The following is a 26889-nucleotide window of genomic DNA, read 5'->3' on the forward strand; positions in this document are numbered from 1 at the left end:
AAAGAGCTTATAACCTAGTCAGACGAGACACCAGCGAGTGTAAGAAACAATCGCAAGGAGCGAGGGAAGGAGGACGAGGGAAGCAGGGATTAGAACGTGCATAAACACTGGAATAAACAACCTAGGGAGGTTGTGGAATCTCCATCTCTGGAGATATTTAAGAGTAGGTTAGATAAATGTCTATCAGGGATGGTCTAGACAGAATTTGATCCTGCCATGAGGGCAGGGGACTGGACTCGATGACCTCTCGAGGTTCCTTCCAGCCCTAGAATCTATGAATATACTAGGGCCAGCTGTGCGCACAGGTAGATGGTTTAGCCCATTCGTTAGTGTGTCTAATGCTAAGATCAAGTAAATGTAATAGCTAGCTGAAGGCGCTACTGGCTTCTTACCTGGCTATTCCCATTGGGCAGTTTCCTGCCGGTGTCACCGTGGGCGTGGTCTGGAGGACAGATCTGCTGGAGGAGGGGCTCATGGGTTCACAGCCTCCTCTGGGGAGGAGGTCCCAGGAGTAAGGGGGTCTGTGGAGGTGGGAGACAAATGGGTGCCTGTGGTGGCCATTGCTGGTGCCATAAGAGACAAGCACAGACAAATAGGGCAGGGCTGTGTTTTCAAAGGGCTTCCGAAGTCTTGGGTTTGGCTGAGACTTGAGGTCAGGAATGGCTCGATGCTTTTGGCGCAAATGCCATCGGGAAGGGAAGGGGAGAGGCAGAGTGCACACAACAGCGGCTAGGTCATGTCTTAAGCATTATTATTAAAAAATGACTCGACTTCATATGGCAGTGTCCATTGGCGGATCTCAAAGCACTGCCACACTAACTATACTGAGCTCCCCAGCACCCCGCAGGAGGTAAAGAATCAGTGCGATGCTCATCTTGCAAAGGGGAAAACAGAAGCAAAGAGAGGCAAAATGACTCAGTCAAGGTCACCCAGGGAGTCAGTGGCAGAGATGAGACTAGAACCCAGGCCTTTGCTCCAGCCACAAGACCACACAACCTTTCTCTTTGCAATAGCAACAGAGATTTTATGACCGTTGCAAATGTATTGAGTGGATATTTGAATGAGCATTGTTTGGTCCCTTGCTCCGATTCCTGAGCACTACACTGTGATATGCAGAGAGCTCTCAAATCCCACCTCTGCCACAGGCTTTAAGAGAGAGGAGGGCCAGGCTACACTGGGTCTGCAGTCTTTGCTTATCACAGAAGGCAAAGCTTTGTTAAGCCATCCAGCCCAGCCCACCTCCCAGAGATCAATGCAGGAATGCTTCCTACACTGCATTTTGTGGTGCTTCTGTAAGTCTTGTTTAACTTCCAGTCTCATCTCCTCCCCCGCCAGGAGGGGAGCCCAGCAAACACTAGCAGAGAATAGGATACTTGACAGTGGCACCTAGAGGAGGGTAGCGGGAGGACCGGACCGGCCGCCCCCCTGTACAGATGGAGAGGCACTTGGGCCAAATTTCAGTAAGTGGCCAGGAGCGGCGCCAGGGTTTTTGGCGCCCTAGGCGGGGATCCTTCCACGCTCCCGGTCATTGGCGGCAATTCTGCGACGGGGGGGTCCTTCCGCGCTCCCGGTCTTCAGGGCACTTCGGCGGCGGGTCCCGGAGCGAGTGAAGGAACCCTCCACCGCAGAATTGCCGCCGAAGACCCGGAGCGCAGAAGGACCCCCCGCCGCCAAATTGCCAAGGGTGGCAAAATGCGGCCCCCCCAAATCCTGGCGCCCTAGGCGACCGCCTATGTCACCTAAATGGAAGCGCCGGCCCTGTAAGTGGCATTGCAGCCGAGTGCACTGGGTGTAGGGTTGCCAACTTGCTAATCACACAAAACCAAACACCTGAGCCCCGCCCCTTCCCCGAGGCCTTGCCCCTTCCCCGGGGCCCTGCCCCCTCCCTCAGTGGCTCGCTCTCCCCGACCCTCACTCACTTTCACCCACAGTCAGCGCCCCCCAGCTCCCCTCAGGAGCTGGCCTTGCTGGCTGCTTCGGGGGTGCAGCGCAGTGCCAGGACAGGTAGGGACTAGCCTGCTTTAGACCCGCAGCACCGCTGACCAGATTTTTAACGGAGCTGCCGGGATCCCTTTTCAACTGGGCATTCCGGTTGAAAACCGGACACCTGGCAACCCTAACCAGGTGGCCATGCCACTCAGATTGGGCCCGGCCGCCCCTCCATCCAGGTGGAGGGGCGGCCAGGCCAAAGGGTGCTGTGACCTGGCATGTGGGGAGTTTGCTCCTGTACGGCAGAGCGCAGGGGAGTTTGCCACAGACTCAACTTCTGGAAAAACTGGCTCATTCACTGGGTGGGTAAAAGAGATGGGAGACTCCCTGGCCAAGGGAGACCTGGGGTTTCTACAGCAAGGGGAGAGAGGCATGAGCAGGGACCAGAACAAGATCCCTACTCAGGGGGCAGAGACTGGAATTTGCACTCCTGCTATTTGGAGTGCTTGTGTACCGGATGGGTGCTATACTTCTTTTGCCTTAGCTGCACCAGGAGACCCACCAACAGCAGCCTCATCATCACTCTCCTTGCTGCCCAGCACTGCCAGATGCTTTTGCGTTAATTGGACTCAATGCCGGACGCTCCAGTGCATTTCGAAAGCGGGACGAGCCTCACTGGAGACATCGCTCTCACCTTGGTGATCAAAGGCCACATGACTCAGGTGGATTCTTAATCATGTTTATTGCGGCAGTGCCTGGGCACCAAAGCAGAAGAGAGCTCCATTGTGCCAGGCGCTGTACGAACACCGAGTAGCAGGCAGACCCTGCTCTGAAGAGCTAAATATTGGACCAGTTTCTGACGTAAGCAGGTGTCGCCCCTGCCAAAGTCAATGGGGTGCACAAGGGAGCCAATAAAAGGTCCCCGTTGTCTTAGACATTCATGTTGTCATAACAGTGATTTGACACCTGTATCCTCAGATGGAGGAAGCAGGGGAAGAAGAGAATAAGGAAATCAGGAACTGAACAACAAACCAGACACCCATGTGGTCCAAGCTATTCGGCAGTTCCTAACGGGTGCTGTTGATTTCTGAGTTTAATGAGCTCAGAATAGTAATAACTTCTGAAGCAGGAAATGCCCTTTAAGCTTATTAAGAATTCTGATGTTCTTTCTCACCATTCGTGTTACTTCTCCGGGGTACAGCTGAGGACAGCTTGCAGTGGTGGTGAAATACCTGGGGGCTAGCAGGCCTACCCAACTATAAGCTCCTTTGCTAAAAAGTGATCAAAGTTTCACAAAACATCACAGTCACCACTAATAACAAACGGTGGTTGTTGGGACTGAGAAGGCCGACGTCTCTGTACTCGAAGTCCCCAGTCTTGTGTCACCATTTCGTGTTGCAACGTGACAGGGTCACGTTAACTCCTTGGACTCTTGGGGGTCTTTCTTCCCGCACAAGAGCGGTTAATTGCATGAATGAGGAGCAGCACACTTAGCAGCGAAGCAGCCTGAATGACAGAATACAATTGCCTGCTCTGCTTACGGTTCTCTGGCTATATTTATTTCTCAAGGGCTCAAGATACGAGTCTACACATCTTGATCACCCGGGGTGAAGGATGAGAAGAGAGACGAATGTCTAGCTTTGACGTGCATCTGCTGAAACATGCTCTTGTTCATGGCTTCTCCAAAACCACCTCCTGAGACCCATTTGAAGCACCAGTTAATTGTAGAATCACTTCTAGAGCCCTTTTTAAATATTGGCGTAGCTAATGTAACGTCAATATTTTAAAAGGGCTCTAGAGGTGATCCCGGCAATTACAGACCGGTAAGTCTAACGTCGGTACCGGGCAAATTAGTCGAAACAATAGTTAAGAATAAAATTGTCAGACACATAGAAAAACAAACTGTTGAGCAATAGTCAACATGGTTTCTGTAAAGGGAAATCGTGTCTTACTAATCTATTAGAGTTCTTTGAAGGGGTCAACAAACATGTGGACAAGGGGGATCCAGTGGATGTAGTGTACTTAGATTTCCAGAAAGCCTTTGACAAGGTCCATCATCAAAGGCTCTTAGGTAAATTAAGCTGTCATGGGATAAAAGGGAAGGTCCTTTCATGGATTGAGAACTGGTTAAAGGACAGGGAACAAAGGGTAGGAATTAATGGTAAATTCTCAGAATGGAGAGGGGTAACTAGTGGTGTTCCCCAAGGGTGAGTCCTAGGACCAATCCTCTTCAATTTATTCATAAATGATCTGGAGAAAGGGATAAACAGTGAGGTGGCAACGTTTGCAGATGATACTAAACTGCTCAAGATAGTTAAGACCAAAGCAGACTGTGAAGAACTTCAAAAAGATCTCACAAAACTAAGTGATTGGGCAACAAAATGGCAAATGAAATTTAATGTGGATAAATGTAAAGGAATGCACATTGGAAAAAATAACCACAACTATACATACAATATGATGGGGACTAATTTAGCTACAATGAGTCAGGAAAAATATCTTGGAGTCATCGTGGACAGTTCTCTGAAGATGTTCACGCAGTGTGCAGAGGAGGTCAAAAAAGCAAACAGGATGTTAGGAATCATTAAAAAGGGGATAGAGAATAAGACTGAGAATATATTATTGCCCTTATATAAATCAATGGTTCGCCCACATCTCGAATACTGCGTACAGATGTAGTCTCATCTCAGAAAAGATATACTGGCACTAGAAAAGGTTCAGAAAAGGGCAACTAAAATGATTAGGGGGGTGGAGAGGGTCCCATATGAGGAAAGATTAAAGAGGCTAGGACTCTTCAGCTTGGAAAAGAGGAGAGTAAGGGGGGATATGATAGCGGTATATAAAATCATGAGTGATGTGGAGAAAGTTGATAAGGAAAAGTTATTTACTTATTCCCATAATACAAGAACTAGGGGTCACCAAATGAAATTAATGGGCAGCAGGTTTAAAACAAATAAAAGGAAGTTCTTCTTCATGCAGCGCACAGTCAACTTGTGGAACTCCTTGCCTGAGGAGGTTGTGAAGGCTAGGACTATAACAGGGTTTAAAAGAGAACTAGATAAATTCATGGAGGGTAAGTCCATTAATGGCTATTAGCCAGGATGGGTAAGGAATGTTTGTCAGAGGATGGAGATGGATGGCAGGAGAGAGATCACTCGATCATTGCCTGTTAGGTTCACTCTCTCTGGGGCACCGGGCATTGGCCACTGTCAGAAGACAGGATACTGGGCTAGATGGATCTTTGGTCTCACCCAGTACGGTAGTTCTTATGTTATGTAGGTAGCTTCAGAAGACAACAGGGGTTGGAGGGTTACATAGAAAGGGTGGAATGAATGAATACTGTATAAACTGCAACAAAGGCACTTTGTGAAGGCCAAGACTATAACAGGGTTCAGAAAAGAACTGGATAAATTCATGGAGGACAGGTCCATCAATGGCTATTAGTCAGAATGGGCAGGGATGGGGTCTCTAGCCTCTGTTTGCCAGAAGCTGGGAATGAGTGACAGGGGATGGATCACCTGATGGTAACCTGTTCTTTTTGTTCCCTGTGGGGCACCTGGCATTGTCCATTGTCGGTAGACAGGATACTGGGCTAGGTGGATCTTTGGTCTGACCCAGTATGGCCGTTCTTATGTTCTTAAAAGAGAATTGCTGCTATGTGGACATCAAATAATTCCCAGCCACCAGCTGGGGAGTACTGGTCTATGGTCAAGAGGTTCCACTTCTCAAGGCTGGTTGTATTCCAGTGACGTACGCGGCACAATAAGAAAACGGCCCACTCTGCATGCTGACTACATAGGAGCACATATTTCCAAAGGCATCAGTTCTAAGGCTCCCTTGTCCCTCCACGCGGCGAAAGATCACAGTGATGGATTGGCGAGAACTCTCAACATGTTCCTTCCAGATCGCATTTCAGACAGGGCATGTTCCAAAAACTAATCCTCACCTAGGGTGACCAGACAGCAAGTGTGAAAAATCAGGACGAGTGTGTGTGGGGGGGGGCGGTAATTGGAGCTTATATAAGAAAAAAAGACTGAAAAATCAGGACTGTCCCTATAAAATCGGGACATCTGGTCACCCTATCCCCACCTAAGTGTTTCTCTCTAGCACACTGACGTGGGCAGTGGGCGAACAGACATCAGACATGTCGGCCAAAGTGCTACCCTTCAGCCAGTGCCACCAGGAGGATGGGAAATGATGTTGGAAGAAGAATATGAGCTGTACCAAGGAAGTTGAGCTCTGAAACAGGCTTCCAAGGCAGGTCGCGGCGTCCCCATCCTTGGAAGCTTTTACAGACAAGTTGGACAAACCCCGGTCAGGGAGGGTCTAAGTTTACTTGGTCCTGTCTCAGCGCAGGTGGCTGGACTTGACGGCTTCTCGAGGTCCCTTCTGGCCCTACGTTTCTCTGAGTCGATGAGTGATTGCCTGCCAGCCTTAGGGCAGTAGGTTCAGCTCTTTAGATGAGGGCCCTCGCCAGAGCACAGAAAGGCCTTTGAAATCAATGGAAATCTGCACTTTGGATCTGTAAATAGCTAGCTCAGGCTCTCGCTAATCCAGGGGTTCTCAAGCGTCATTGCACCGTGACCCCCTTCTGACAACCAAAACTACTACACGACCCCCGGAGAGGGGACTGAAGCCTGACCCTGCCCGAGCCCCACCACCTGGGTAGGGGGGACTGTGGGGGGGGAAGCCAGAGCCTGAGCCCCACCGCCCTGGGCAAGGTGGCCAGTTGAAGCCCAAGGGATTCAGACCCAGGCAGGGGGCCTGCAACCTGAGCCTCGCCGCCCAGGGCTGAAGCCCTCGGTCTTCGGCTTTGGCCCCAGGCCGTGGGGCTCAAGCTTCAGCTCTGGCCCAGGGAAGTGGGGCTCAGGCTTGGGCTCCGGCCTGGGGCCTCAGCAAGTCTAAGCCAGCCCTGGCCACCCCATTAAAATGGAGAGGCGAGAACTGTTGATCTAAAGGAAGGAAAGGGGCCAGTTTTGTCATGATCCAATGGGATGCTCACCCTCGTCAGGCCTCGTTCTCCAGACTCCCTGAAATCAGGCTCAGGTCCACTTGCTTCTGTGTAAGGAGCCGATCATGGGGCGTGCACACTTCATGACAAGGGTAGCTCAGCCTCAGGTTTTCACCCGGACTGTCCGGGTTTCAGCTCGTGTGTCTGGTTGCCATTTGACAAGCCCTGATGTCCAGGGTTTTTTTGATCGTGGGGGAAAAAGAGCCAGAGAACGGGAAAGGGCCTTGGGGGAAGAGGCAGAGCAGGGGTGAAAAATCCACACCCCTGAGGGACCCGGTTAAGCTGACCTAACCCCCAGCATAGACAGTGCTAGGGAAACGGAAGAATCCTTCCATCAACCTAGGTACCGCCTCTCGGGGAGGGGGATTACAGACAGCGATGGGAGAACCTCTCCCAGCACTGTAATAAGGCCATGGTTACACTATAAAATTAAGTCAACCTAGCATACAGCTGCCACTGTAATTATGGCACTTGTGCGTGTCTACACGGCCCTCCTTGTGTCGGCGCTGCACGTGCTCACCAGGAGCGCTTGCGTTGATTGTACTGTCCAGGTGGGGCATTGTGGGACGGCTCCAGAAAGCCAGTAACAGTCGATGAGGCACTGCAGTGTTAATGCTGATACTGTCGCCCGTGACTCTCCGCCGCTCGTGGAGGTGGAGTTGTTAAGTCAGTGGAGCAGGGCAGTGACGTCGGTGGGAGCGACATTTAAGTGTAGTCACTTCCAGAGTTAGGTCGATGCAAGCTGCCCTGCAGTGTAGACCAGACTTCAGTGTCTACACTAAAGTGCTGCAGCAGCACCACTGCAATGCGGCCAATGTGCTGACATAGCCTCTGCCTCTGCACTGTGGTTTCTAACAGCGCTTGTGTGGCTAAGTGGGGCTCCACCACCACCATTCTCCTCCTCAAATGCAGCTGATCGGGTGGGGGAAAGGATCTGGGGCAGGATTATTTTTAGTGAGCAGAGCCACCTAATTCCCGATCTGCCACTCTAGTTGAGGTGACGCGAGGTCCTAGATTGAACTGGGAGAAGGCTGCCGGCAGGGCATTCTCAGTGTGTGAAGAGGGGAAACCTGGGACTCTGCCATGTGTCCCTATTGGTTTGACAGCTCAAGCATGCAGATTGCCTGGGCTCAGTGCAAGACCCAATCTCTGTGCCTGAGACGGGTCAGAGGGAGAGGGATGGTCTCGCTCTATTTCTGCCCGCCTTGAAGAGCTGGTGCTACTTTCAGTGAGCTCTAGGGAAAAACGTACACATGCCCTGAGATCAGCAGGAGGCCTTTTTACAAAGCTCAGAAATAAATAAAAATCAGGTCTGAGGTTTCTTCCCGTGCAGAAGATGTGTCTGTGTGTGCTCTGCATCCCTCTCCGCCCAGTCCGCAGAGCAGGCCCGTCGGTTACAGAGCCTGGGTCCTGTGCTCGAGCTGTAGAGACTCATCCAGTTAGATCTGGAGGTCCCTGGGTAAAGCCCTGGAATCGGCCAAGACGACCAGTGTCGCACCAGGAGATGGGGCTTTCCAATTTCCTTCCATGAAGTGTTAGCAAGCTGTTCATTCCCACCTCGAGAGTTACTTGCCAGTTAAGACCCTACATAATTTAATAGAGATGATCATTTTTCCTCTGTTTTCTGGCCCATCCTGCAGAGCAGAGGTGGGCAGACTACGGTGCGTGGGACCATACTGCCCAGCCGCTGAGCTCCTGGCCCAGGAGGCTAGCCCTGGCCCCTCCCCTGCTGTCCCCCATTCCCCGCAGCCTCAGCTCGTTCACTCTGCCGCCGGCGCAATGCTCTGGCCTGCGAGCTCCTGGGGCAGCGCAGCTGCAGAGCCGGGCCTGACCCGGTGCTCTGTGCTGCGTGGTGGCAACAGCATGGCTGGCTCCAGCTGTGCTCCAGGCAGCGCGGTAAGGGGGCACGGAGCAGGGGGGGTTGGATAGAGGGTAGGGGAGTTCAGGATGGTGGTCAGGGGCAGGGTGTGGATAGGGTCGGGGGGAACAGCAAGGTTGAATGGGGGCAGGAGTCCCAGGGGGCAGTCAGGAAGGAGGGGGGGTTGGATGGGGCGGCAGGGGGCAGTCAGGGGCAGGGGTTCTGGGGGTAGTCAGGGGACAGGGAGCGGGGGTGTGTGGATGGGGCAGGAGTCCGGGGGGGGCTGTCAGTGAACGGGGGGGTTGGATGGGGCAGGAGTCCCGGGGGGGGGCAGATAGGAGGTGGGGGCCAGGCCACAAACCCCTCCCCTACCCGGCCCTCCATACAATTTCCAAAACCCGATGAGGCCCTCAGGCCGAAAAGCTATATAGAGTTTCATATCAGGGCTAGAATTCTCTTCCATACTACAGAAAGGTCCTCATTGTCTAAAAAGTAACATAGGCCTTTTCCTGGCATCTCAGTTCAGTATATCCAAAAGGATGGTAAACCTAAGTGAGGCTACAGTTAGCGTAGATGGATCGTGGCACTCAAAACAGCTGCCTATCTTAGAGGGCTATAAAATCGTGACTGGTGTAGAGTAAGTAAATAAGGAAGTGTTATGTACTTCTTCACATAACACAAGAACCAGGGCTTACCTGATGAAATTAACAGGCAGCAGGTTTAACACACACAAAAGGAAGCATTTCAATCACATAACGTACAGTCAACCTGTGAAACTCATTAGCAGTGGATGTTGTGAAGGCCAGAAATATACAGGGGTTCAAAAAAGAATTAGATGAGTTCATGGAGGATAGGTCCGTCAATGGCTATTAGTTAAGATGGTCAGGGAAACAACCCCATGCCACTGATGTCTCTAAACCTCCAACTGCCAGAAGCTGGGACTGGATGGATCACTCGACGATTGCCCTGTTCTGGTGGTTCCTTCTGAAGCACCTGGCCCTGGCCACTGTCAGAAGACAGGACACTGGGCTAGATGGACCATTGGTCTGACTCAGTGTGGCCGTTCTTGAGGACATCTGAAAGGGATATAGAGGGACCTGTTTTTCCACTTCTTTGCTCTCCTGGACTAGAACTTCAACCCAGGTAAGTCAGCACAGCTCTACTGAAGTCAAAAGAGCAATGTCCATTTACACCAGCTAAGGATTTGGCCTATTGACTTGGGTGGAGGTGCACTGATGTAAATCTAGAGTAAGGGAGGCAAATTAGGGCCAAGAAGCCCAGTTTATGCTCATCTCCAGCTTTAACGTGCCCTCCTGCCCAGACCCACAGAAGGAAAAACAAACAAACCATCGCTGCTTTTCCTGTTGTCTCCATGAAATCAGTGTCGAGGGGTAGTAAACATTCTTGGCTCTCAACGACGCGTTCCCATTATGAAAAATCTCAAAGCACCATAACAGAGCAACATTAACATTTATTTGAAAAGGGCAGAGATGACTTACCGAAAATATCAACAAAGCCCCTTACCAAAATGTGACCTTTAGCAACTCAGACAACATATTCCTGCCCTCGGTTACTCACACAAAAAATGTTCCTGAAACACAGAAATGGAAACTTGCCCATGCATCTATGACAGGTTTATATAAATATATTTATATCTAATTATATATACACTATCTATACTCCCCAAGGTCTAAACGGTACATACAATCACAGCGCACAGTTGAAGACATTTACAGATGGAGATCATGTGTCAAAATTCAACTCAGTGCAAATATCGGAAACTATTTCCAAGGAGGAGTGGGTGGAAGCATCTCACCACAGGCTGTAACAAGACATGCTTGCTTGCAGTTTGGGGCAAGCCTACAGTAAAGGGGGTTCCATCAGTCTCAGCTATGACACCACCCCACATGTTTTTAGAGGAAATTCAAGAATCAATCTGTGCCAGTTAAGCCAATGCAGGAATTGACATAATGGCCAATGAGGGTGACCAGATGTCCCAATTTTATAGAGACAGTCCCTAAATTTGGGGCTTTGTCTTATATAGGTGCCTATTACTCCCCACCCCTGGTCCTGATTTTTCACATTTGCTGTATGGTCACCCTATGGCCAATTGTCCACCTACTCCAATGTCCCGTCTCTGATTTTTTGTGCTACCATCCAACCCATTCTGCAGGATGCTTCTGTTACTCTTGCTAAATAATGGGCAAAACCATGAAGTCCTTATTGAGGCAAAACTTCCATTGCCTATAAGGGGAAGTTGTTCCATTGTTGGTAGAGCTGGGTGAATTTTCCATGAGCATTTGAGCGACCAAACATTATTAGCATGAACCGTCACAGGAATGAAATTTTAAATTTGCACATACGAATACCAGCACCGGGAAGTGCTTGCTTGTGCACTTACCCAATCAGGAAACAGAATCAGTACCATGTGATTTAACTGACCAATTGCAAGTAACCCCCCTCACATGAGATTTTTGCAGTGAACTGGGAAGGACACTCTTGATTTGGTTTGCCTTGGGTAGACCACAAGTCCTAGGCTTTATCTAAACTGGCATTTTTATTCAGATCTCTCGCAGTTGCACTAGCACTGCAACACAATCAGTGATTGCACTAGTATGCACCAAACGCTGACATTTTAACCCTGTGTTGTCTAACCCTATTCAGGACAAGTTCAGGTGAGACTGCTAGAAAATCCAACAGCCTCCTGAGCCTGGTTTCTACTGTCTACTACTGTGCTGTCACCAGTGGAGCTGCAGCCACATAGGCAATGCCCTACTGTCTCCATACCAGTACTTAATTTGTGCCGGGGCTGCTTGGCAGTTCCTAGCTCCGGCACCTCTGGCCTTGCTGCCTCTTTCTTTACAAACTGAGCACTGCTCCATACCTTCCCCACACCCTTTCCTTTCCCTGGATTCGAGGCGGGTTAGAAGAAATCCGAGATGCTGCTTCCTGCTTCTAAAAGGCTCGTGACCCCAGATGGCTGAGAAGTGTGGAGAAACGGAGATCAGAAATAGAATCCCTGCGATCGCTGCCGAGTCTCCGGACAACATGGCCTAGACGAGGAGATTCGTCCCAAACGCACTCATCCTTCCCTCTGAACAAAAAGGTGGGCTCTCTGAACAATGGTCATGGGAGTGCATGGTATTATGGTGGGGCAGTACCAGCACTATCATAAAGGCCAAATCTAGCTGCCTATTTACCATATAGAGCTCACTGGACCCAGTCTTTTACTTAGTTTAATTATTTTTAATTGCATATTTTGTTTTTGTTCAGAATTTTTGCACAAATTTTGGGGTTTGTGAAATTTCAGTTTGAAGTATCATAGAATCTCAGGGTTAGAAGGGACCTCAGGAGGTCATCTAGTCCAACCCCCTGCTCAAAGCAGGACCAATTCCCGACTAAATCATCCCAGCCAGGGCTTTGTCAAGCCTGACCTTAAAAACCTCTAAGGAAGGAGATTCCACCACCTCCCTAGGTAACCCATTCCAGTGCTTCACCACCCTCCTAGTGAAACAGTTTTTCCTAATAACCAACCTAAACCTCCCCCACTGCACCTTGAGACCATTGCTCCTTGTTCTGTCATCAGGTACCACTGAGAACAGTCTAGTGTTTTGGTTCATTTGGGTAGGGGGAAAAAAACCACCCCATTTTTCCTCCCGCTCCTGGGGAGAAAAAGTCAGTGTTATTTTCTCTCACCTAAAGAGACAGGATGTCCCGAAGTGGAAAGAAAATACAAGTTTTGAGGTGCAAAGGTGTTATTTTCTCTCACTTTTTAACTTCCCCCCCTTAATTTTGTAGTGGGAAAGGGAGGGGTAGCCAAAATGGGGGCACTTTCTCACAGCTTTGAAAGGAAAAACTTTGGCATTCTTTCCTTTTTTTGTTTTGAATTTAAACAAAAAAAATTTCACACTTTTTCTTGAAAACTTTCGTTTAACAAAACCCCATTTTCCCAAGAACAGCCTTCGACCTGCTCTAATGGGATAGGCTCCTACTTCCATTATTCCCGTTGAGTGCAACCTGCTTCAACAATGCAGTCTCACCACCCATCCTCTAGACCGAGCACTTACTTTGTATGTATTTCCAGGGATAATAGGGAGGTGGTCGTTCAGAGGAACTTATTATTTAACAGCTGATTTTTCTAAGTACGTACGTTATTTACACCAGTTGTTCCCACTTCGGGACAGGGAGCCTCACTAATAAAACCACCCTTGTCCCCCCAGCTAAATGCTGTACTTGTCTCGCGTCATGATGCTCCCGTTTTCTCAAACTTTCAGCTCCACTTCTGAGCTGCCAGTCCCAGACAGTTACTAATGGAGTGTGACGCTTCACCCAACACGCAGCCGTCAGAGGAGAGGCCGGCAGGTCTTACAGACGGTCTGAGTAAGGGGTGCTCCCTGAGGAAAAAAGCAAAATGCTGCTTCTGCATCTCATTGCTTCCCCCTCCTTCTGCTCTCCCCTTGAGGCAAGTTGAAGGGGGGACTCAAGGGGTCAGCACTGGCTCACTCCAGCCAGGGAAGTGCCACGAATGAGAGGAATTTTTCGGAAGAATGAGAGACTGAGGCTGTTGTAACAAACCCATGCTCAGTTCAGGACTTGGCAGCTGCTGCTCTGTCGCACACCGTCTGCGCTCAGAGTTTCACAGGGGTGAGCAGAGATAAAACTCAGAACTGCCTGCTCCACAAGCACAGGTCCCCGCCCCTTGGGCTAAAGGAGAACCCCGATTCACTGTTTGCAGTATGGAGCTTATGACACACAGCTGAGCCATTCTGATTCTTTCCAATAGACAGCAGTGGTGCACCCTCTCCCTCTCTCTCCTTTCCTCTCTCTGTATTAAAGCTTCACTTTGAGTTCTCATCTAGGCCTTAACTTCCCCCTTTACCGCAGGGGGTGTCCAAAATTAGGATGCCAAGGGCTGCACCTTGGCACTTTGCCAAGGACCCCAGAAATGTCGCCCACTTGCTTGGACAATAAACAATCTCCCGTCTCTTCCCCCAAGACCTGCATATTCCCCCCACCCCTCAAAAAACAAAACCCACTTGCTGCTCAAGTTCATCCAGCTCCACATGGGATGCGTCAGAAATAGCCACCTCAGGGTTCCCCAAACAGCAGCAGGGGTGACAGATTCCCATGGACTCTCCCCTTCCACAGCAAGGAAGGCTTTGGGGTCAGGGGAGGCAGTCGGGGGAGCCTGTGGTGACCAGGATACCGGAGGATTCAGGGGCAGCGGGGAAGTCGGACTGAGAGTCTGAGTCTGGAAGAGGGATTTGGGGATAGAGCCTGGAGGGTTATGTGGGGGGAGAGCCTGGGAAGGAGAATCCTGGGGGACAAAGGGCACCGCAGGAGATTATGGGGGGCCAGAACCTGGAGGGTTGTCGTGGTGGGGAGGGGGAGTTTGGGGATGGTGACAGAGGAAGCCTAAGCGATTGTGGGTAGAGACTGGAGGGCTATGGGGTGCCATGGGGAGGAGGTTCTGGGAGGGGGCAGTGGGAGATGGGGGTCTTGGGAAAGCCACCACCAGTCTCCCCCTCCCCATTTATCCCATCCTTGTCCCCCTCCCTAGCCCCACCACTCCCTCCACCTCCTGCCTCCTAGGGGGCTGCAGGCTGGCCTGGCACCAGAGTGGGGAGGCCGAGGCTGGACAAGGCCCGGGGTTGCGGCAGTCCTGGCTGGCCCGTGGGCCCCTCCACAGCCAGACATCACCTCGTGCTCCGGTGCCACGGCGCAGGCAGCGCTGCCAGACCCTGTCCCTGAGGGAAGCAGGCAGGTTCAAAGCAGCGTTTTGTCTACACTGAGTCTACGCCTTGGTGCAGCTCAACGCATCAGGTTAAACCGCTCGGAGGGGTTGGTGCCACAGGGGAGCTCACCCTCCTCGGAGGGCAGGTGATCTGAGCCGCTAGCCACGGCGCGTGCGTCTGCTGTTAACGTAGGCTAACATCTGGGGGCAGCAGCTGTCTGATCCCACGTCCCTCCGCCAAAACCTCCCCACCCAGCTCTGTTCTGCCCCCACACCAGAAACAGCAGCTCCCCAGGCCTGGTGGGCCTTGACCATCCATGCCAGGGAGGGCTAGATTTGGCCTCCTACAGAAAGTTCCGGTGACAAACCCGCCTGCTGCTTTCTATCTCTGACTGACCTCGCCTGAGGCCCATCGCCCCAGTAGCTGAGCCCTGGCTGCACTATTTGCCCTCACGTTTCCACTTCCTCCTCCCTGGCTGCCTTCCTGGCGCAAAGCCGGAGTAAATGGGCTTTGGGCTCCAGCCGCTGCTCCACCTACACTGGCAGGAGCACCGTACCCATCCCGATCCACGGGCTGGATTCCCACCCTGCAAGAGGCACCCAACATGCCTGGGCAGATGGGCTCCTTGCGCTGCAGAGAGCCCAGGCTTGGCCTCCGAGGCAGACTCTGTGAGCTGCACAGCAGAACCCCCCTCCCAAGCTCTACTGCCTTCTACCAGAAGGCACAGCGTGGCCCAGGGGTGGGTAGGACAAGATTTGGGGCCATAAAGCGCCAGAATCAACTCTCTTCTCCGCCTTCTAACTTGTGCTCAGGCTTTCTGCTGCTGAAGGGAAATGGTCCTGAATACCGGCCTGGGCTGCTAGAATTGCACCACTCCGCAGCGTTTACTTGGCTAAACTCAGAGTAAAGCTGATCTGTGCCGGGACAGAACCCTCTCCAGACGTGGTCCAAGACCGTACAACGAACTCCTCCTGGAACCAAGGACCATTTTTCTGCTTCAGTCACAAGGTGTGTTTCACTGACCTGCCTTCTCTAACATGACACGTAGCAACAGATATGTTTAACTAATACAAATAATTAAAATAAACCCTATCAGGGACGTATGTTAAAAACAAAACCTTACCAGAACAAGACACTCCCCTCGATGCAAAGGGTGGGAAGACTGGCTGTGTGGCCTTTTGTTTCTTTATGACGAAAGAAGGTGGCCTGAATGGGGTATTCTTTGAAAAGGGGTTTCTGTTCCTTACTGGTTTTTTGTTACATTACAAACATGTCTTTTCTACTCGGACAACTGAGAACTAGAGGAATGATCACATCCCAAGAAACTGAACACTGAGCAGTTTCAGAAAGGAGGAATTTTCACCCATAAATAATCACTTTTCTGTCTGAAAATCTTTTCTCTCCGATGGTTCGGACAGATCAGAGACTGGAATGGTTGATCTCTGCCTGGTCAGTTTGTTTGCTCTGTGTGTTGAGCAGCAGAGCAGGTCTGATTGTCCCATCTAGCACCTTGTGACATCACTCACTTCTGTGCAAAGTGCCTGTAAAACTCTGCCCTTTGGATCTGGCAGCATTTTCACCCACTTAGCTCTCACTTTGCACAGGTGTCAATGTGGCACAAATTGCAAGGCAGGGAAGAATCAGGTCCTTGGTGTGCATTTTACACCATTTAGTTAAACCGCTGCGAAAGGAGTATGGACATTCTTATGCCGGTTTAAACAAGGCTTATTTATCAATCCAGAACAAATGTAGGCTAAACTGAACTAGCCCAATCAAACCAAACTAAGAGAGTGTCTCTACACAGGCGCTTGCACCAATGAAACTAAAATGGTTTCATAAAACTGGTGCAAGTTTGTGTAGACACGGCCTCAGTAGATACATACATCTCAGAACAAAGACTGCAGGCCATACTTACAGGATGGGGGACTCTATTCAGGAAGTGGTGACTCTGACAAAGATTTTGGGGTCATGGCTAGTTGGCTTCCAGTGTGACGCTGTGGCCAGAAGGATGAATGCAATCCTTGGATGCATAAACAAGGGAATCTTGAGTGGGAGCAGAGAGGTTATTTTACTGCTGTATTTGGCACTAGTGCGACCGCTGCTGGGATCCTGTGTCCAGCGCTTGTGCCCACAATTCAAGAAGGATGTTGATAAATTGGAGAGGGGTCAGAGAAGAGCTGTGAGAATGATTAAAGGGTTGGAAAACCTGATAGGTGCAGGGAGCTCAATCTATTTAGTTTAACAGTGAGAAGATTAAGGCGTGACTTGATCACAATCTATCAGTACCTACACGAGGAGCAAATATTTAAAAACGGGCTCTTCAGTCTAGCATGGTCCAAAGGCTGACAGCTGAAGCTAGAAAAATTCAGATGGCAAATCAGGAGTATGTTTTTAGGGGAAAGGAAAACATTTTGGGAAACAAGAAAATGTGATTATAAAGCCACACTTGGAGGGAGAATCCAGGGGCAGGTGTAGGATGGGAAACTCCTTTGAACTCCTGTTTTGAAGCTGGCAGATGACAGGCCCTCCTCTGCCTGCCCAAAGTCACCACTTCCACACACCGGCTGTTTTTGCTGTAGCCTAGTGTTGTTGGAATTGTTCAAAACACAGAATTTTTTCATTTTATTTTAGGTCCCTTTGCCAGAGGGATTTTGCTGAAAGATGAAGCGTGAGACAGAGCCCAACTGTGGGACATTTCAGCCCCCAAGGAGCACTGGGCTCATGTGAAAATGGGGGGTAATCATCATCTTAACTAGAGTAGGTGCCTCCATGCACTCCCTGAACTGCCTGTATGCAGCAGGCACAGTGGAAATGCCAGAGTTCAAAGGGTTAATGCGCCTTCCCCTCCATTCTCATTTCACTCCTGCTGCTGCTTCTTTCTGGGTTCCCTAAGGCTGCCCCACCCTTAGTCCTGCCTGCACGTCAGTACAGCCCTCACCCACGGCCTGTAGGATCGGGGCCCGGGTCTTCCACAGGACAATCCCCACTGAAACATGGATTTTAAAAATCAGGTATGCAACGAATCTGTAACCGCCTAGGACTTAAAGGGTCTCCCCATGGGCAGCGCACTACTGGCAACTTAGATTGGCTCACAGAGCAGGTCCTTCTCCTCCAGAAGCCCACGACCTCCTGCCACTTGGCTCTAACAGAGAATCTCCTTTAGCTGTTAGCAGTATAGGGCTGAGTCATTTGGATTCTAGGCTCCCACTCCATGGAGTGGGAGACACACACACAAGCTGGTTCATGACAGAGACCATTTCCCTTTCAGTTGAGAGTGTGCAGGAAAAGTGAAGGGTGTTTGCCTTGATTGTACCTGTCTGTCAATCAGCCCCTTTGTCTTCTTAAATCAGCATTACTGGAAAGGCAAATACGCATCTGATGTATAGGACCCGGCAGCACAAAAATAATTTTCTTTTTTTAAATATGCATCCAACTGTGATGACTAATTTTACATCTTAGTGCAAAGCAGCCAAAGAGGCAGGTTGACCCGCCTTAAGGCAACTAGGATTCACCTTTCGCAACAAGTTCGGGTCCTACGTTCAAGTACACTTAGTCTGGCTTTAAAATACAGAAGACCTCATGCTTGGACAGCAGCTCCTTGCTAAGAAAGAGCTCCCTTAAACCGACCAAAGGCAGATAAACGTGAGTGACACCTGTCACTGGCATGGGTCTGCTTTATGTAGTGGGACATCAACACGCCAAACACACTCTCTCCGGGGTAAGACCTAACCCCCTCCACAAAAGTCTAACCCGCTTCTAAAAAGGGAAGCTAAAGCAAAACCCAGCTACCCCTGTGCCCTCCCCGACTTCTTGCTGCTGGAGTCACGGCTCTGAAACTGTTTCCGGAAAGTTCTTGAGCTTCATGCACTGTCAAACCCAGGAGGTGAAACTAGCTGAGAAGAAGGAGGGTGGCAAAGAAAGGTACATTCGATTTGTGTAAATGGCTGACGGACTGTAGGGTGGTCTCGGGCCACGTAGCTCTGGAAGAGGGAAGACTGCCGAAGAGTCCACCAAGAGGGGTTTTCCTTTAGGGTTATTGAGTTCAAGAGACTCGTTTTCATTCATGCAGAAGGCGCATTTCCCCCTTGGCTCCAGTTGCATCAGGGCTTGGCCTTCCCTCAGCATGCGCTGCGACTCTCAGTACACGCAGAGATCTGGGAACTTCATCTCGTACACCGGGATGGAGTGGTTCTGGGGCTGGCCATAAGCCGCCGTGATGGTACCGGACGGGCTCGGGGGTGGTCTGGAATGTCAGAGACAGAGAGGAGAGTTACAGGTGGACTCCCACATTTCATCAAACCGGAAAAACAGGACCCAGCCTGGCCAATGGTTCTGCCCAACTCTGGCTCGCTGTGAAGATTGCAAAAGCTTTCCCCTGCCCAGCTCAGGCGCCTGTCGCCGTGTTACCCAAAGGTGAAGACTGATCACCACTCAGCTGATGCAAAGGCACAAATCCAACCTAGTGACTCCACATTAGGGCCAAACTGGAGAGGACAAGGGGGCGTGCCGGGGTCTAAAGCCCAGCGGAGACACTGACAGCTTTGGGGAGTTTGGAACATGGGAGAGAACCATACGAAGCAGATGGAGAGGCTGGTGGTATCTCTGCACCTTCCCCCACTGCAGCTGCTGTCCTGTGTACTCCGCTTGCCTGAAGCTCTTTGTGGGCAGGGGGCCTGTTTCCTCCCACGTTCTGATAGAGCCGAGCACGTTTCCAGTTGTAAGATTGCGGCTGCCTCATGCATGTCTCAACCCATCCCCGGGCTTGTGCCCCAGGGGGTACAAGCCTCTCCCCCCCGTGCAAACTGCTGACAGTCCTCTCCCTGACTGTCCTCTCCCCAAAGAGTCTGACGCTCACCGGATAGTGATCTCAAAGATCTGGTTCAGCTTGCTCTGCAGCAGCGAGGCCTGCAAGAAACAACAACAATTCCATTAATCGGAGGCTTCGCGCCCCGGCAGAGCTTGTTACAACTGCAGAGCCCAGACATCGCTTCGGGTCTGTGTTCTGCAAGTCCTTGTGCAGGGCACAGCAGGGTGCATAGTGCTGCAGCGCACCAGGGCAGGTGACTATGGGACACACTCCTTCACCCAGAGTCCTCATTGCACCTCCACAGGACATCTACAGAAAGCCGGAAGTCGTGCTGGTGACGCAGGTACCATGCTTCCCTCCTGCGTCTGTACTGACCAACACCGCAGCATGGTGCGAAGTGGTGCTTTGAGATCCCAGCTTTCATAGGAGATTGGGATCTGGAGTCCAGACTAATTGGGGCCGTTAATGTTTCCCTGACATGTTTCACAGGAGCAGGGTGTCCTGGCCAAATTTAGACTTGGATAATTCCCTGCTGTGGTTTTAATTGGATATGGGATTCTCCGCTTCCTGTCCCAAAGGGCAGTGCAATGGTGCTGTATGCTGCTTGAGAGCTGCTCCGCTCCACCCCCGAGCTGGCTGCATTTCAATTGTGGCAGGTGAGATCCTTATCTCTGATGCATAAGGGACTTGGGGGTATTTACAACAGAAAGGTCTAAATATCAGTCATTCATGAAGACCACCTAATTCCGGAGGTCTCAGTTTCAGGGAGCTGACAGCTTCCTGTGCTTTCACAACAACATCTCCCATGCGTCACCAACAGGGTTTGAACTCGGAACATACTACAGAATAGGTCTCCACCACGTGAGCTAAAGGAATAGCTTAGCTGGCGGGTAGCAATAGTAGGGTGTTATCTGCTAGCAAATCAGCCATTAGCCAGGGTAGGAGCCACACTTTGCAGTGTGCTATGCTTTGGTTTTATGACCCATTGGGATGGGCCCAGCACGTCCTCCCAGCCTACGTTAGCTCCACGGCACTGCAGAGCCGGTGGGTGAGATGCCAAAAGCAGAGACTCACCCGGGCACCGCAGTGAGCCGCAATCTCTTCAAAAGGAGCTTTCTGGAACTTTTCCACCACCAGCCGCCTCCTCTCCCGCTCCTGCTCCTCCACGGCGACGCTGTCTACTAAAGCACCCGGGGGGGACAAAGCAGTGGTGAAAAAGCTCTGCGCAGCGCCAGGCTCACAGACCCAGAGTCCCAGTCATTCTGTTCATGGGTTCTGGGGCCATGCACAGATCCTGCCCAGCCCCCAGGGGAACGCATGCTCTGCTATGAGCCCCGGTGTGCAGAGAATACCCGGAGAGCAGTGCCTTCCCGCACCCCTCATCTCCCCTGCATGCCAGGTGGTGAGAGCAAGCTGAGCGCCACGCTGCACAGCTACTGTATTTGGATTTGTGGGGGCTCAGCACTCTTGGAAAATCAGGCCTCAGGTGTCTCATTCTGGGCACCGACACACCCCAAAATCTGGGCACCCAGACACCGACGCACCCCAAAAATCAAAGGACACATTTGAAAACTGGCCTAAGCAACATGCCCAAGGTCAGAAAGAGAGTCAGTGGCAGCAGTTCCTGGCTCCCAGTCCTGTGCTCAGACCACTAGCTGGCCATCTCTCCAGCCCTAAAGGGGGTCTCGCTGTGTGAGACTCGCTGGCCAGGCAGTGCGGTGGGCCTGGGGCAGAATTTGCGCCCTGACACTTCCAGTCACGTTCATGGAGCAGCACAGCAGAAAGAGGGGACGTTTTACGCCCCCTGGACACACACACAATGTGACCAACACAGCTCGATCTTTCCTCTGTGTGCAGACTAACTTAGGCTTAACAACATAGCAGCATCTGGGTGATAACGTACAGCCTGTGGCACGCAGAGGGACAGACAAGATGATCTAATGGTCCCGGTCTCACCTTAAACTCTGTGGCACTCTGAAAAGATCACTCAGTTACTTACCAATTGCTTTCTTCAGGGTTTCGTACGTGATCTCTTCAGCGGGGGCTCTCTAGGGGTAGGGCAAGAAAACAAAGACTATAGCTCCAGGGCAGCTTGTCTTTGAGAGCAGAAGAAAGAAAAGGGGATAGGGCAATTTCATTTCAGTAACAGACCATGTGGTTGTAGGGTCTTGATTCCTCCGGTAGCGTAGCTTACCACTAGGAGGCGATACCTTTCGGGGCTCCAGACAGGGGTACCTGGGTGAAACTGAATGGCCTGCGCTGTACAGGGGGTCAGCCTACATGGGCCAATGGTTCCTTCTGGCCTTAAAATCTATGAAGGTGCCGACTACTGCGATCACCTTTTCAAAAGGCAGAAGCGAGACACGTGCAGGAGCCCCGCCCCTTCTGTGGCTCCACCCCCTGCTCCTCCTCTTCCCCCCAGGCCCCGCCCACTAGCCAGGCCAGAAGCCAGAGTCAGGCCATGGTGAGAGCTGCTGCCCAGGGAGCCCGGGCCACAGTGAGGAGCCCCACACCCTCCACCTGCCCTGGTCAGGGGGCTCGAGTGCCTGAGAGCAGCCCCATGCCCATATCCCCACCCCTTTGGGTGCATTGCCTAGGGCAGGTGATGGGTGCAGGACTCCCCAGGCGGCTCTTACCATGGCTCAGCTCCAGCTTATAGCCTGGCCAGGGGTGGGACCTCGGGGAGGTGGTGAGAAAGGAGGGGCAGGGCCCTGTGGCAAGAGGGGGCTAAGGCCCACCTCAGCCCCCCCAACACGGGAAGAGGCTGGCACCACCCCTGAGCCTTGGGCAGGCGCAGGGGCACCACAGGGAATCCAGGACCGGGACATGAAATGTACATTTCGGGGTGTCCTGCCCATTTCGGGACGGGTGGTCACCCTAGCACTGACTGGTAGGAAGGCCAGAGTCTATGGAAAAGGATAAACACGAAGCGGCTGCCCAAGCAGTGGCTTTCAGAGAGCGAAGCAATCAATCAAACACGCTCCTGGAAGGTAAATGCTGGAGAGAACCGCCACGTGGGAGCTCTTCCTCCCCCCGAGGATGGGACACCAGCCTTGGTTACCCAGCCCTGGCCGCCAGCAGGGGCGTCAGGCTGTAATAATTCATGCGTGGGACGCTGGTGGGCACAAGGCCTGTTCACCTCGCCCTGCTGAACACATGAGGAGTGAATTATTACCCCATCGCTCATGGCCTGCAACGCCCAGATGCAGACACAGAGTGCTTGGCCGGGCATACTAATGAAAAATTATACGGTGCTTAAGTGTGTCGCATTATCCTGTTAAAACAGGAGCTTATGGGGAGAGATGGCAGGTCAGGAGATGGGAATGTTTAGCACCGGGGGAAGGCTCGGGCTTGTCTTTTATAGGTATTTCATTCCCACAGATCCTGTGCATTCAATGTAGCTGGAACCACAGCGAGGATCTGTATTATGACCAAATTCTCTGAAGATCCTGGGGCTCCAGGGAGGTTTTAGTCTTTGGGCATGGCTACACTTGCAGCTGTAGAGCTGTGTGAGTTAAACCAGCCCTCGGAGAGCGCAGTAGGGAAAGCGCTGCAGTGTGTCCACACTGTCAGATTCAAGCACACTGGCGTGGCCACATTAGCAGCTCTTGAAATGGCCACAGAGAGCAGTGCATTGTGGTAGCTATCCCAGCATGCAAGTGGCTGCAATGTGCTTTTCAAATGGGAGGGGGTGGAGTGTGACAGGGTGTGTGTTGTGTGGATGTGGGGGGCGAGAGAGTGGGTTTTTGGGGTCTGAGAGCATGTCAGCATGCTGTCTGGTAAGTTCAGACAGCAGCAGACCCCCCCACACCTCTCTCTCTCTCACACACACACACACACACACACACAGCATTCCACACTAATGGATGCTTTGTCCCGGAGCAGATAAGCAGCCGGCTGTCAGAAACAGAGCTCGAAAGGGGATAGCCGCATTCCTGCAGCGATTCCAAAACAGTGAGAAGAGTGGCCACTTGACTTCAGGGGATTATGGGACGTTTCTGGAGGCCGATCAGAGCGCAGTAATGCAACACCTCACTCACACTGACGCCCGGGCATTTCAGCTGAGGCGCACCAAGCGTTATGTTTCTCGCTGAGGTGGAGTACCAGGAGCCGCTCTAGCCGTGGAGTCAGAGCGCTCTACATGCCTTGCCAGCGTGGACGGGTCGTGGGTTAGGGTGCCCGGGGCTGCTTTAATGCTCTAACTCGCAAGTGTAGCCATGCCCTGAGTCTCTCTCTAACCACAAGTGCAACATGGAGTCAAGTCCACGGCTGGTGAAGAGCGAATCTGAGATGCCAGGCGAGTAGGGAGGGGCGTACGGGAGTGGGTCTTCGCCAAGATCTCAATCCGGTGGAAAGAAGGGGGGAAATGATCTGGGGGACGGTGGACGTGAACGATGAGGGGAGATGAAAGAGCTACCCACACACAGGCTGTCTGCACAGCATCCGCGCTGGGGGAGATGGGAACACTCTGTAAGCATGGGGGGGGGAGAATGTTCTGGATGGGGCTAGAAGTAATGGGCTCAGGGAAATGTCTGCAGGAAAAGCTTCCCAGGCAGGAAACTGTCTCCCTCTGTGTTCACCCTGCATGTTCTAATAGGGCTCTGCCATCGCTAGATTTGATAGGAAAATGGCTGTCCCAAGCAAGGGCCCCCTGCCGATCCAGCTGGCTCAGGACACTGGGCACCAGCAGAGGAGCTATCTAGGCAAGCCACAAAAACCACCCCTCCTGCTGGTGACATGGTGTAATGACAAGGACAGTTCTCAGGCTGGCCTCAGCAGGTGGCACACGGGCAGCCCACGGTACCTCCTCCTTCTCGGGACTGTTCCTCGATTCCACTTCGACCTGAAGAGAAATGGTCTCGCCGATGCTCTTCCTCTTGGACAACCGATCTTCGTCTGGAAAACAGGGGGAGCCAACCCGTCAGGAAGGCAGAGAGGGGAGACACCGTTTGGGAGAGGGGCTGTCTGGGTCGGGAGAGGGAAAGATGCAGAGGTTGTGGAAGCTCCTTTGCTGGAGGTTTTCAGAAGGAGGCTGGAGCCATCTGACCGGCATGGTTTAGACCCAACAAATCCTGTGTCCCAGCAGGGAGTAGACTAGGTGACCCTTGGGGTCCCTTGTGACCCTACGGTTCTACTTCTCTCTCTCCTGTAGTTATTGGGCCCCTGCTGCCGTAGTATCAGAGCTGCTCACAGCCCCTGTGAGGCAGGCCAGTGCAGTTATCCCCATGGTACAGAGACTAAGTGACTTGACCAAGATCACGCGGGGAGTCTACGGCAAAGCAGGGACTCGAATCTCGGAAGCTAGCAACTGAGCCATGCCACTTGCATGGCAGGGCACTGCAATGGAAAAGGCCGCAGCGCGCAGGGATGCTCTGTACCATACCTGTCAGCTGAGGGATGTAGGGGGTGCTGAGCCGGTCTGAATTATAACCGCTGCCTCCCAGCACCTCACTGATCTTGCTCTGTCGGAAGAAGACCTCGGGCACTAAGTGATCCAGGCTCTTCGTCAGCCTGCGTGATTGAACAGGGAGGAAAACAGGTGACGACACTGGCACGTTGCAGTTTGGGTTACCTGGGCCCCTGCTTTTCAGAGGCCTGTAGGGTTTCCAGGTGAACAGTTGGTGTTGGTCCTGCTTTGAGCAAGGGGTTGGACTAGATACCCCCTGAGGTCTCTTCCAACCCTAATCTCCTATGATTCTATGGCTGGGACTGCTCTACCTCCCTCCAAGACAGCCAGATCAGTTCAGGTGGGCACAGAAGACTGTGACCACGATCCTCCTCTGATTCACACCAGCAAAAGCAGAGTGACACTGCTCTGAGCAAGATCAGAACCAGGCCTCCTCCCTGGAGGAGGAGATGCCACCACCTGGGGAGAGAGCTGATGCACGTTCTCTTGACTCAGGGGAGGAAAGGAAATGACTCAGCTGGGAGGTTTCCCTGGCAGCTGCTTCTCCAGGATTCCTCCTTTAACTCATCTGGCAATTTGAACCCACACAAAGGCTGCTAATGGAGAATTAGAAAGGGCCACAGCTGGTCAGCGCACAACTGCAGGCGATGGTTCTGACAGGTGCAGCAGCATTTCTGCCGCCGCTCTGAGCTCAAACCAAGGGTGACAAGTGCCTTTTAGAGCAGGGGCGCTTACCGGGGTGTCTCCACAAACACGTCTTCTGGGAGTAGGTACGGCGCCTCCTTCTGCCTCGCCTCGAGGACCTAGTGGGGACAGGAGGGAAGAGAACCCGTCAGTGGCTTGTCCTCCGCGTGGCAAGTTAACCAACTTAGCAAACATCCTTGGGAACCAAACGTTCACACTTCTTCGTTGAGGCCGGTTTAGTACTGGGGACAGGGGCCTGATGGACAGCCCTGGAGACAACAATCCTCTAGCTGCCTCCAGAACAGGCGCTGTGTGGGCAGAGGCAGTACAAGCCCCCCTACCCCCTCCACACACACACACCCTACCTCACCACCGGGCCTGCCTCCACCCTGCCCTGGAGCGACCCCTTCTCGGAGTGGGAGGGGAATTCAGTCTTCAGCTTCCCCGCTGAGACAATCAGTAAGTGCTACCTGCGGGGGTGGATTTCCTGATGGAGGACTTTTCAGCTTGGAAAAGAGGAGACTAAGGGGGGATATGATAGAGGTCTATAGAATCATGAGTGATGTGGAGAAAGCAAATAAGGAAAAGTTATTTATTTGTTCCCATAATATAAGAACTAGGGGCCACCAAATGAAATTAATGGGCAGCAGGTTTAAAACAAATAAAAGGAAGTTCTTCTTCACGCAGCGCACAGTCAACCTGTGGAACTCCTTGCCTGAGGAGGTTGTGAAGGCTAGGACTAGAACAGTGTTTAAAAGAGAACTGGATAAATTCATGGGGGTGAAGTCCATAAATGGCTATTAGCCAGGATGGGTAAGAATGGTGTCCCTAGACTCTGTTCATCAGAGGATGGAGATGGATGGCAGGAGAGAGATCACTTGATCATTGCCTGTTAGGTTCACTCCCTCTGGGGCACCTGGCATTGGCCACTGTCGGCAGACAGGATACTGGGCTGGATGGACCCTTGGTCTGACCCAGTCTGGCCGTTCTCACGTTCTCTCTGGTCACAGTTGACCGAGATCCTCCAAACTCACTGCACACAACTCAGCCAACAGGCACGATTTTCAGTGGCTTCCAACCGGGGCTGGATTTGACCTGGTGACCTAGGGCCAGGCCAGGGTCTGGTGTAACACTACAGACCTTGTGGGAGTTCCACCAGCCATGGATTTGGCTAGGTAACTGTGCCACCGGAAGCACATGTCTCCCACTGAGAGCCGAGTCCCCTGCGCCCCGCACAGCGTACAGCTAAGAGCCGCGGGGGGGGTCCAAGCCGCACTGACCTCGTGGATGTGCTGGCAGAAGGCGGGCACCGTGGTGAGCTGGCTGATCAGATTCAAGTAGGCGGCGCCGAGGGCATAGAGAGCGCAGCGGTTGTACACAGGCAGGTTATCCTCGTTGATCTGGGCGATCTCCTGCAAAGCCCACGGACAGGGAGAGACCCGTCAGCATGGCCCGGAC

General features: G+C 52.1%; 1 protein-coding gene across 10 annotated transcripts in view; it reads right to left on the reverse strand.

Moving 5' to 3' along the window:
• Positions 1-16283: 16283 nt before the first annotated feature.
• Positions 16284-26889, reverse strand: part of EFR3B (EFR3 homolog B) — a 150924-nt gene continuing 140318 nt past the window's right edge. For 8 of the 10 annotated variants that reach the window (XM_045011248.1, XM_045011252.1, XM_045011243.1 and 5 more), the window contains 8 exons: positions 26712-26843; positions 25483-25550; positions 24724-24851; positions 24145-24236; positions 21340-21388; positions 20415-20521; positions 19389-19438; positions 16285-18776 (listed from right to left, as the gene is read on the reverse strand). In XM_045011248.1, the coding sequence (XP_044867183.1) occupies positions 18671-18776; positions 19389-19438; positions 20415-20521; positions 21340-21388; positions 24145-24236; positions 24724-24851; positions 25483-25550; positions 26712-26843 (732 nt within the window). In that variant the 3' untranslated portion in view covers positions 16285-18670. Of the gene's footprint in view, positions 18777-19388; positions 19439-20414; positions 20522-21339; positions 21389-24144; positions 24237-24723; positions 24852-25482; positions 25551-26711; positions 26844-26889 lie in introns of all 10 variants that reach the window. The other 2 variants (XM_045011253.1, XM_045011244.1) reach the window with 2 other exon arrangements.

This window comes from Mauremys mutica, chromosome 3 (genome assembly GCF_020497125.1).
Source record: "Mauremys mutica isolate MM-2020 ecotype Southern chromosome 3, ASM2049712v1, whole genome shotgun sequence".
Lineage (NCBI taxonomy): Eukaryota > Metazoa > Chordata > Testudines > Geoemydidae > Mauremys > Mauremys mutica.